General features: G+C 34.8%; 1 protein-coding gene across 4 annotated transcripts in view; it reads right to left on the bottom strand.

Moving 5' to 3' along the window:
• Window positions 1-1,028: 1,028 nt before the first annotated feature.
• Window positions 1,029-12,605, bottom strand: part of LOC122016836 — a 60,514-nt gene continuing 48,937 nt past the window's right edge. The window contains exons 10-12 of one of the 4 annotated variants that reach the window (XM_042574254.1): window positions 5,083-5,139; window positions 1,224-1,333; window positions 1,029-1,116 (exon numbers count right to left, since the gene is read on the bottom strand). In XM_042574254.1, the coding sequence (XP_042430188.1) occupies window positions 1,247-1,333; window positions 5,083-5,139 (144 nt within the window). In that variant the 3' untranslated portion in view covers window positions 1,029-1,116; window positions 1,224-1,246. Of the gene's footprint in view, window positions 1,334-5,082; window positions 5,140-5,754; window positions 5,810-12,605 lie in introns of those variants that run through there. The other 3 variants (XM_042574253.1, XM_042574257.1, XM_042574256.1) reach the window with 3 other exon arrangements.

The following is a 12,605-nucleotide window of genomic DNA, read 5'->3' as shown; positions in this document are numbered from 1 at the left end:
ACACTACTCTCAAATGTTTGACCAAAAAATAATTAATGGTCTTCTTAGTCTTGGATCACACCATCAGGCCTCTAATGCTCTAATATGAACAATATATAGGTCCTCCAATGCTCTAATATGAATAATGCATACTTGTCAAATGTTTTTGGTTAAAAGTCTTCAATGACTCTTAAGTGATGGTCAAATATTAATACAACTAAACTACATTATCACTCACATTGCTTTCAGAAACATAATGATAATTGCAGATCTCTGATAAATAATGTTAATAGTACTTGTCGTAGGAACCTTGAATGCCATCCAATGCTCAAACAATGTGAGTAGAAAAAATCAATCACATAACTACAAAGAACCTATTTATAATCTTGTATCACTGAAGTGTTTGATGGTCTTAAATTTGTAATGACATGTATAATTGTATTAATACTCTAGGTTAAAAGTATTTGATAGCTCAAGACATGATAAAACCACTTGGCAATGACATCTTGATGTTCCATGGCGTATTGTAAACACCATGAAGCTTTCAGATTCAAATACCGTTAGGGCATCTCTCAAGGGCTACGACACTTTTTTCATAAGACATGACAGAAAACAGATCTCACAAGATGAGATCAAGAAAATGGTAGGGACAGCCTCATCTCATCAGATATGGCTCAATGAAGAAGTGAGGAATTAACTAAAGAAGCCAAGGTATTGCATCACATGTGGAAGGGGTGTGATACGAAAATTTTGAAAGAACATTTTCGGGCACGGTTCGAGAAATTTTTAGTTTAAGTGAATTACAAGAATAACCATTTCACTAGTTGAACTTTGTAAAAAATTTAAATACAACAACAAACTTAAACAACATCCAACTTCTTAAACATCATACACCATGCTTTCTCACAAGGCAGTAAAGGGTACAAAAGCCTATGGGACTTGCCTCACAAGCAATTAAGTCCAAGAAAAAATTATATTTCCCTACGGATAATGCTTTTTACCATTGGCAAATTATCGCAAGAGTTAAGAATCATTGACAAATCCACAACTTCAAAGGAACAGAATCCCGATATAATTAATTGCCAACGAGTCGATGAAAATTTGATGGGAAAATTAGTGCTACACTGGGCAAGCATTCTGGCAAAATACAAAATGTAAAATCATTCAACAGCATTCTAAAGTTTCTTTTATTAATAAAAAAAACTACAACTTCGATGATTGGGTCATATATTTTATTTACGTACACCTGAATGTGCCTTCATATAACCTATAGCACAATTCTCGAACAGAGGCGCCAATCTGCCCCAGGGTGGAATAGGGACCTTTCAAGAACCCAGATGTCTCGAACAAGCACCTAGACATGGCACGAAAAGTTTTTCAGTAAAAGCCTTTTATAATTAGATTCAGTATATTATACCTTAAATTGCTATAATAAACATATTCAGCAGAAGATGTGTGTAGATTAACTAACACAAGTTTCTAAACAGATGATGCATTCACCACCATATCCAAAAGAAGTACAAGCCCTACACTTGAATTTAATGTATGAGGAATTTGCATACATGTCGCTTTTAACAAAAGTTTACTATCACCTATACCCTATTGGAACTTTCATCCAGAGCAACAAGCATTCATTGTATCCTAGTGAGGAAATAACCAATTAAAGGTTCCCTGCTGCTTAGATCTAGAATGTTTGAATGCATCAGCTGAAACCATAAAGAAAATGATACATGCTAGAATTTAATACCTCCATATATGCATATGCAAGGCCCATCTTCATCACAATCATCTATATAAGTCTATCCGATAGCATTTTATCTTATCTTCGATTTTCTCACTCAGACAGTTATTTCAGTCTGTTCAACTTGCTATCTTTATGAATAACAACTATAAATGAATATGATGGTTGACCTAATTTATGTTTATTGGTTAAAATATAAATAACTTAGAAGGGATAAAAGATTCTTGGTTAAAACAAGACAAGGCATGAGTAAAAATAAAATCTAGAACAAAAAAGATTTGCAATGGATTTATCACTAAAAGAAGAGCTCCAAAATAACTTATACCTAACAAAAGACAATTAAGAGAATTCGATGAGGAGGGATTCAACGATGACTATGGTTTCTAAAAATTTTTACTAATTTGAAATTCATCCTTTTAGGTTAATATGTTTTGTCTCCTGGAAAGTGTTAAAACCTATTTGCAATGAGTAAATGCCCTATATTGAAATGATACTTTAGATAATAGTTTCCATAAATTTATGTTTTTAAGGATCCAATTATCCTCCAGTCGCACATATGCATCTGCATAAGCTTTTGCTTCTTGTCATTAGTATTCTCTTTAACACCAAGACTGAAACTTATATTCATCAATCCATCTTTGCTTCTGCAAAATATTATATGTGTTTAATTGTAATTGGAAAGAGAACTAATGTTTTCATTTGCCGCTGAATGCATATCATAATTTGGGAAGCTGACTTCCCAACACAAATAAGGAATTTACACTTATAAGTTTTGATATCTAATTTTGGTAATATCTTTAGGAGAACTAGTATTTAAGGCAGTATTTTACAATAATAATTGTTTTATTTTAGGGTGTTAAGTAGATTTTGTATGTTTTAATCTAAAAAGAGAGAATACTTCTGGTAGGAGTTTAATTTATTTTGATTTATTAAAAATTTATTATTTTGTAGTTTGTTTAGGTTGAGGTCTATAAAATGGTGTAATTCTTCAATGTTTATCATCTTTAAAGTAATAAAAGTCTTCTGTTTTTTATGTGAACTTCTTTCTCTATGTGAATCGTTCTTACTTTCTGTTTAAAGATAGTTATCCCACATTTCATCAATCCCAATATGGATTGTTAATGTAAGTTTGAATTGATTTCAGTATCAGAGTTGTAATTCTGATTTGGTTTTCCATACTCCATCCTTCCCTACACCATTGCATCTTAATTCCTCCTTCATATTCCACCATATCAGCGACAATAGTTTTCTTACTCCACTTGAGCAGTTGTCCACCTGATATCCACAACTGCCATCAAAATAAGATCCATCCTTTCCAAGTTAGCAATTTTCCTTGCTGAAAGTACATGGACAACTCATCTCCCCAGCAGTGGTGGTGGCTTTCTTCTACCTTAGTTACCAAAATTCCAAAGCTTCACTTACCCACTATTTCTATAACCACTTCTTGCTTGCCCTCAACCTGTGACATGGCAGCGATTTCTGAAAATCTGCCTTTGCATTGGCCATCCTTGGGATATCTTATACACTATAAATTGCTTCCTCAAACCTTGTACTCTCCTTAAATATGGCACCTAGAAGCTTATTTTACCTCAATCTCTTGAACATGCTTGACAATCAGCTGTTAATTACTGAACACCTAAATCTAAAATGGCTTAGATCAACAATCACCCCATATGTTTTAGTCTGGCTTCTCCTAAGAACATCCCCATCACATCAACCATGAAATTCGGCAATGAATTCATAAGCTCCTGATCTTTATGTCAGTGGCAACAGTTTGTTAGTCCAACACTTGAAGAAGTAAACAAATTTTTCTTAAAAGAGAATATAGCTGGCTCAAATGGCCTTCCAAGTTGGCCATCTACCTTCAAAGCTTTCCTTGATTTGACCTCATCTCATCCCTAGTGTCTTTTATGCCTACTTGCTATCTAGTGCGCAAGTTTGTTATGGTCAATTTTCAGAATAGATGTCTAAACCCACTGACATGTAGCTATTGCAGCTTACTATAGGGTTTGGTGAGAGGAATTACACAATGGAGTTTGGTTGAGCTCCACACTAGCTTGGCTGAACTATCACTCTGGCTCTGTTTAAACTCTCAAAAATTCTGACAAGTTAAATGTTATCCCCATGGAAGTTGACTAACTATTACTGAACCCATGTGGTCTTGAGAATGACCTTCACAGGGCTCTGAGAATGAGTTCACAGAGTTTAAGGATGAGTCGCTATAAGCATAGTCTAAAGCATTCCCCCAATATATGCCATCTCAGACCCTACTTATATGTTCTTTCATGAACACTCCTACGAAGTGACAACATGTGGCATAAAGGTTGCCCATGAACAATTCTTAGAGCAAGACATGTAACAGCCTTGATTGGTCCATGTTGGTGTTGCTAGCTGTTGATACTCTTTTCACTGGCACTTGTCCACTAGTCCATAGATAATATTGGAGTAAATTTACCCACATTGCATGTGAAAATTTAAACCCTAAATATTTTCAAAAAAACTAAAAAATCACCTCTAATTTTAAACTGCATCAGTAAATTGTCAATCTCCAGTAGCTCCTGTAGCTCCCAACCCCTAATGGCCCTCTCTTGTGTGTTCGGAGCAACAGCCAACTCTAGTCAAATTTCTTCACCACCACAGCAAAACCAACCCCCTAACTTCCTCATCTTCTTCACGAGCAAGTCAACCCTAGCACTTTCTTCTCACCTTGCAAGAACATCAATCTTCCAACAATTTTCTTCCCCGCATTAATAGCCTATCTAAGCCCCTTACTTTCCTTGTGTGAGCAGCATCAACAACAGCCCACTCTCTAGCATTTAGACGTCGATGACATCAGTTGATACAACTCACTTTAATTTTTCAATTTTCATGTGTATTGTCACTGTTATATTAGTGTTCCCTCGTTTTTCTTCATTTCCAGCAAACTGAATGAGCAAAGTTCACCTTGGATCATCAAAGACAAAGAAAGGATTTGTCATCCATCTCCAGCAGTTTATTGGGGATATTTCGGTTAATCTCAATGCCCATGTAGTAAAAATTCTTCAATGAGGAATTTCAGTTTATTGAGGATATTTCACCTAAGTGAGCGACGATCACCTGGCTTAGGTTGAGATCTAAGTGTTGAATTCTTCAGTTTATTATCTTTCAAGTAATAAAAAAATTATCTGTTTAATCTCTGCATGACATTCTTTCTTCTGTGTGATAAGAGATATAACTCATTTTATAAAACTGCTGCAATCAATATGTTTCCTATAGCAGGTCCCTTTCTGACTAAAAAGGTCGATAGATGAGTATTTAATTTATAGGTATCTCTTCAGCAATCAAACAGGAAACAAAAAGGATTAGGAGGCTGAGATCTATACCTCTTTTGTTTTGTCTCCAGAAACAACAGCGCCTTTCGCATTGTAAGCTTCAAACCTCTAGAACATGAACAAAAATAAGAGATCAAGGGAAGAAAACATAATAAACATCATAAAAGAAGTAAAATGACCCCAATGGAAGAGCTTATAGGGCATTGTACAGAATGGGCAGCATGTAGTCTTCTGACTATTACCCCTGGGTGGCATATGGTTCAGAAGGTACTTTATAATGCATAACTATTAGCGTAAACTTGATGACCCCAAATATATAATTGTTGCCCCTGTTAGAATTAAAGGTAATAAGAAATGTTGATTATACAAAGGGAGGTGTAGTCTCATTTATAACAACCCAAATTTCCTCATTTCGAGTCCTAAAAGTAATTTTAAAATGCCTTAGAAATATTCTAGAGATTTTTTAAAAAATTTAGAGTATTTTTATGCAATTTTTGGAGGTCGTTTGGTATTTTGACTAGACGAAAGAAGTTTCGACAAAAAAAAATGTCCAAGCCGAGATTCGAACTCGAGATCTCGGATTAAGCCGAACCCTAAGCGAGTCCGGCTGACCAAGTGTGCCAGCGGTCATTACTGATCAGATAAAGGATGAATAATATTTAAGCAGTAGTTAAGGAAACAGGAAATAATTGGGAAAAAAAGGGTTCGGCTGAGGAATCGAACCTGCAACCTTTGACTCGGTCAAAACCCGGCTGACCAAGTGTTCGCGCGGCCATTGCTGAATAAGGAAAGAGCGACAAATATTTAAGGTATAGTATTTAATAAAAACCCTAGTTATAAGAAAAGAATTAGGTTTTCTTTTTCCGGAAAATTTTCTCTCCTCTCCTCTTCCCCGTGCGTCGGCGTTCTGTTCTCAGGCAAAAACGCAGCAGCGCGTTAGGGCTTGGTCTCCGGCGCCAGCGAAAGGCTTTTTCCGGCCGGTCTTCACCCGTGCGTGACCACCTCTACGAGGGGAGCTCGGAAACACAAAGAAGCCGCCGAGATTTGAAGCTTCTCCGAACCCTAGAACCTTCCTCTTCCGGTTGTAAGTCCCAAAAGCAAAGGTAAGTTGCTACTCACCTGCAGTAGGATAGCTTCGAGGTTTATTCCTTGTTCCTCTTCTTGTTTCCGAAGCTTTGCATTGTTTCCCTTTTTGTTTCATTGCCGTAGCACAGGACATGAGGAATAATTATGGTAGCAAATCGTTTTCCTTGTGTTTCGGATCATGTATTGCAGAGTAGTTGCAATTTGGGTTCCTTTTTGTTTAGTTGCCGTGTAAGTCATTGATAAGGGTTTGCTGCCGTGAGTTTCAAAGGAAGGAAGTAATTAGATTAAGCATGTAGGGTTGTGTTTTAATTCCTTCTTATAACATGTTCTAATGCTTTGTTCGGTTTTGGATTGTTGCTAACAGTGAAGCAAGAGTTGAGTTGAATTTTGAGCATGTGTGCTGTTTTCGTGGATCACTGCTGTTAACAGTGTTGATCTATATGCATGTAACACCTTAGTATTTGTCTTTCCTTCTTGCTGCCATGGGTAGAAATATAAGTCTAAATGGGTATGCAGTAAGGTTGTTTTGTGCCTATTAGACCTTTCCTATTTAGAACTTATGAGCATGATTAATTCATTTCCGTGAAGTTGGTTCAACACCTTGTAAATGTTGTTTCTGTTGGCAGAAGTTGTGTTCCGATGCTGTTGCAGTGTGAATCTGGAGAAAAGGGAAATATGTATCATGTTGATTATTTTGATCGGTCGGATTAAGATTGGTTTCAGTTCTCAATGTTGTTTCCAGAAAATTTCCGAATTGATCTTGTTATGAGTATGTTCTGGTGCCGGTTTTGGGTTTTTGTTTGGTAACCAGTTAGATAGATCTGTGAGGCCTATTTGCTTAGGAGATGTGGAAATATGGAACAATTAGAAATATAGCCTATACATTATTATGCACGAACAGATTTCATATTCACTAAGTATCCTATGCCATATATGAATGTAGTTAGAGAAAGGTCCGGACAGCATGCTTGATATTCTATACCATTTGATAGTTGTAGACTTCTAAAGTGAAGTAGTATCTAATTGTTGGTATTATTTTGTTATTATACCGCGAGTTAACCTTGTGTAGTTTTGGATTCATGCGAAGCTGTATGGTAGGAAGTGGCTTTGATGCTTTGGAAATAGATGTACCCAGCAGCTAGACCACCAGTTGGGTGCCACTAAGATTCAAAGATAAGTTAGGTTTATAGAAATATAAAAGCATAAGGGAAAGGTCCACATTGTTGGTGAATATGCCGTAGGTTACTTTGGTTTTAGTTTAGTTCCTAAAGTGTGTAATTTAATGTTCTGCAGATTTCTTTTGGTTAAGCTCAAATACCGATTTATGTTAAGCTTGATTTCAGAATATTGTTAAGTTTATATACAGAATTAAGCTTAAGTGGGTATGCAGATTTTGATTTGTTTAGCATTTCAGAATCTTGTTAGACAAAGTATGCAGATTTATTTCTGTTTAAACTGCGGTTTTGGAACTTCCCAAACACAGCAGTTTCAGTTGTTATGACATTCAATTTTAGTTTGTTTAAGTATTCAATTTTGGTTTGTTAAAGTATTTGAGATCAATCTTGTATGAGACATCCTTTTATTAGAGGTATTAACAAGTATAAGAAAGATAAAGAAAAGAAAGAAAAAGGCCAAGGCCTTAAGTAGATCCCAAAGTCAAGACTTTAGGGATTTTGGTACATAAAGTGCTTGTTAAAATGTCAAGACATTTAAAGAAGAAGTAAATAAGTATTTTATTTTTTTAAGAGGCTAGTACCCGACATCCGAGAATATCGTTAAATAAATCCAGGCGACCAATTCCGAGGTCTTAGCCCTAGTAAGACCGAGGTCTTTATCCTCGTAGGACTGGTGGCTCGCTACCCCAGTTTCTATTAGGGAGCGCGCTTTGGTACTAAGCCTGGGCCCAAGAGAAGTTGATTACTATTTTGAAGTATTATAAGTATAAACTTTTGAACAAGTAAAATAAGTTTCACATAAGTATAAAAGTATTAAAGTATAAGTTTTAAACAAGTGAAATAAAAGAATAAATTTAGAACAAATGAAATAAGTTTCACTTTGTTTTTAAATGTAAGTTTAGTTTTCTTTTATGCTAGCATGTTATTTAGATTAGCTTACTGTTATCTGCTAGTAGGTGAGCATGAGCAGCTTTACATGTTTAGCATTTCAGTTTGTTATGTTTCCTTTACTATGGGATGAGCATGAGTAGTTTTCAGTAAGCATTCAGTTAGTTTATGTTATAGATATATGTACATGCATATCGAGATTTTGTGAGTTAGATAGCGCTTACTAAGCATTCGCTTATAGTTTGCATTTTCTCTTACTGCAGATACAGGAAAGGAAAAGATTTAGCAAAAGAAGGCGACAAGGAGGTGTTCGATGATGTGTGATGTAAGGACTATGGAAGAGACTTGGGATGTTATTGAGTTTTCCGCATTTTAGTGATTAAGAAACATTTGAAGTTGTACTTTAAGATTCATGTTATTTGAGATTATTGTTGTTCTAGGTTGCATGCTAAGATATACTTAGTTTAGTATGTATGTACTTTTGGGTTATTTTTTATGTGAGTAGTGTTTGACACTTATTTAACTACGTGAGAGTTTGTTATATGTTCCAGCCACCTGTGGCTGATGTATACTATGTTTGTATCTCAGTTTATGGTCACCGGTACAAGGGAGACTCTGCCGAAATTTTTCAGTAAGGACTCCTCGTGGTTCCGATCATACCGGTTAAGTAGAATCAGTAGTTAAGTAACGGCCACCCTTAGAGAGTAGTAGTAGTAAGAAGGGTGGTCGTTACATCATTGGGTATACTTAGTGGTGGCAACATAGGCCCACAGAGTTGGGCATAGCTCAAGCCCGATAGTCCCGTTTGATTGAAGTGTCAGGTTGGGTCTGACATGTAACTTCATGGATCATGCTAGGCATGACTCATGATGTCATACTAGAACTCCAAGAATGAACCCGGGTTGCCCATGCATGTGGCCCAAGCTTAAGTCGGCCCCAACCTGCCTGAGCGAGCATTTTTTTAATTAAAAGGGTTGACCAACCCAAGTAACTAGGCTGATCGAGCAACCCCCTATTTAAAAGATATATATAAATTTTGAGAAGTTGAAAACTATATAGAAAAACTTTAAAAATTTAAAAATAAGCATTTTGAAAAAAACTCAAAAAACATGTTAATTAAACATAATGAACTTTAATCAAATAATGTTAATTCTGAAAAATTATTGGATAAGTAAATTTTATAATATTACATAATTTACATCCTTAATTTAACTTTAACACAATTAAAAAATATAATATAATTTGAATAGTATATTTCAATTCCTATGTTGCATGGATACGGGTACGGGTATCATATCAGACATGACATGGATACAGCAATACGGAAAATTTTGAAAATATAAGACAATACTGCTAGGATATGGTGATTTTTAAAAAATATAAAACTACTATATATATAGTATTAAAAATTAAAAATCCTAGAATAGAAAACCATATTACATCAATCATAATATCCATTAAAAAAAACAAATATAACAAAATATAAAACACCAAATTCATCTTAAACAAATAAAAAAAATCAAAGAAGGAAATAATTTAGGGCTTTTTAGGCCCAATGCATTTTAATTTATTTATTAATTAGTCCTCAAAAATTTATTATTTTTCAATTTAACCCTTACAACTTTTAATTTTTGCAATTGAGCCTGAACATATCCGAAAGCGTGTCCCATCTGTGTCCTAACCATATCCGACTAGTCAAACTTTAAAAATGTCAATGACATGCTTTTTGCCCTATCCGACATGTGTATTTGTGTGTCGTGTCCGACACTTCAAAAAAACAATTGTAATGTCCATGGACACCGTTCAATTCTTATGTACATGATTATTACATCTTAATATTAAAATTAAAATTAAAATATATACATATATTTGTGATCCGAAACTAATCTTTTAATCTTCCACTTAAGTTGCATACGTAGCTTCCTTCGGAAAGATTAAGATCAATGTATTTCTACCCAAGGTTTAAAATTTCGACCCGTGCTGAGGTTTCGGTTATGGACCGGAACGATACGATTTCGGTACCGTATCGTGCCGTGCCGATATAGTTTCGGTATTTTTTAAATATAAAATATATTAATTAAAAACTAAAATATTTAACATAAATATTTAAAAAAATAAACAAGATAAAAAATAATCTTTTAAAAAAGGAAAAGATATGAAAATAGATAAATAAATAAATAAAAATTTTAGTATAATTTTTAAATTAAAATAAATGAAATATAAAATTAATTAAATAATTTTATTAGGATTTAATAAAGTATCTTTAGATTATCTCTATAATAGCTAGGAGTTGATTAAAATAATTAACCTAAGTTTAATTAAAAAAAAATCTGAAATCCGACACCACTCGCGAGCCCGCACGACTTCGACGTTGTCGCGGGGTTGTGCGACCAGCCATGGCCGCGGGGATTGCGTGACTCCTTCGACGCGACCACGTTGGTCGTGCGACCCCTTTGCAGTGACCGCAAGGTCGCACGATGCCTCCGCGGCGACAATGGAAGGGTTATGCGACCCCTCCGCTACTGTTGCAGGATCGAGCGACCCCTCCGCTGTGACCACGAGGTCGCGCAACATGTCACACCTGTCGTGGGTCTGGTGCCAGGGTCGTGTCGATGCCGGTCACCAAGCGGAACGAGACGTTTCGCCCGTTTCGACCGTTTCGGCACGGCACTTTAAACCATGCTTCTACCTTACTTACCATATCAAGGCAACGTAAATGAGTTGAAAACCAATTATTCTTGACTTGGTCCTGCATTGTATCACTTGGACCAAACATGATGCATCTAGTCAATCCTTCAAGCATTAATGCATTTCTAATGAATCTTCCTTCAAGCAACTACTCTACTCATCCAAGTCCCTATTACCTGCACTAAAACAAGACTTGGACGCTCCTGTAGACATGAGAATTGGTAGTACATCACGACAATGGTAGCTAAAATCGAACACATTGATGCATGTTTATTCCACCAATTTAGTTTTCATAATCTACTAAATTATCGATAAAAATTAAGCTCATTTACCTCATTACGAGTCCATTATTTGAGACTCCACTTATTGACTACGACGAGTATTGGCATGACTAAAGTTTGATTAGAATATATTTCTGCCTTGATCTCCACAAGAAAATGATAGCAGAGGTGGTGGAGTTGATTGGTGATCATACCTCTCCCATAGGAAATTAAATACATTTAATTCAATACTCTTCTAATTTTTGTTGAAAATTTTTAAACTCTAATTTTTCATAATACACAATTAAAAGATTACAAAACAGCAACTACAACCAAGTCTTATCCCAATATGTGGACATTAAATTCTATCCCCTACTATATCATCATTTATATTTAAATAAATTTTACTAGCCAAATCTTTTTTGATCTTTCTCATTTGATGTGCACATTAATCATAGTTTCACATCGTCTAACTAGAGTATTTATTAGTCGTTTAAGTACATATACATATACCATCTTAAAAGTATCTCCTAGAGTTTTCCCTCAATTTTCATCTTCTGCTCATGTGCTCAAATTATAGCCCAAAATTCAGCTTCATATAACATATCAAGTACAACGGTTGTTTTGTAAAACTTTCCTTAAAGTCTTAGCGGTACTTTAAAATCACAAAAAACATAACGCTCTACTCTATTTTCATTATCCTGATTGTATGCTATGTATTAGGATTCTATGTAAGAAATCTCTCAATCCCTCCATCTTTTGCAAAAATATTCTTAAATACCTAAAACTCTCAGTTAATGACAATTCGTCACCTCATATCTTAACAATTTTTTCATTACGTCTAATATTGTTAAACTTAAATTTCATATATTCTATCTTTACTCTACTAAGTCTAAAACCTTTCACTTTTAGCGTTTCCCACAAAGATTCAAGTTTAACATTTACTCCTTCATGCGTCTCATCTACCAAAATAAAATCATCTGCAAATAATATAGACTATGATACTATATCTTGGATGTATCCAATGAATTCATTCATGATTAGTGTAAAAAATATGAACTTAAAATTGATCCTTGATGTAACTTCATCTTTATGAGAAATGTTTTGGTTAATCCGTCTAAAGCCTTCAATTTTGTCAATACATCCTTGTATGTATCCTTAATTAGTTCAATATACACTACGCTAATACCACTTTTTTCTAGAATTTTCCATATAAGGACTCTAAGTTTTTTTCTAGATCGATGAATACCATGAGTAAGTCTTGCTTCTATTCCTGATACTTTTCAATTAGTTGTATGAGAAGATGTATATCTTCTATTGTTGACCTTTCGGGCAAAAATACAAACTGATTTTTGTCACTGTAATCTTCTTCCTTAGTCTTTTTCCTATTACTCTTTCTAAAAGTTTCATGTTAATTTAATACTCCTATAATTTGCACAATTTTGTGCATTTGCTTTGTTTTTATATAAGAGAACTA

The sequence above is a fragment of the Zingiber officinale genome, chromosome 8B, assembly GCF_018446385.1.
Source record: "Zingiber officinale cultivar Zhangliang chromosome 8B, Zo_v1.1, whole genome shotgun sequence".
Lineage (NCBI taxonomy): Eukaryota > Viridiplantae > Streptophyta > Magnoliopsida > Zingiberales > Zingiberaceae > Zingiber > Zingiber officinale.
The sequence above is the reverse complement of the archived record's forward strand: the minus strand, read 5'-3'. Positions and strand labels throughout refer to the sequence as shown.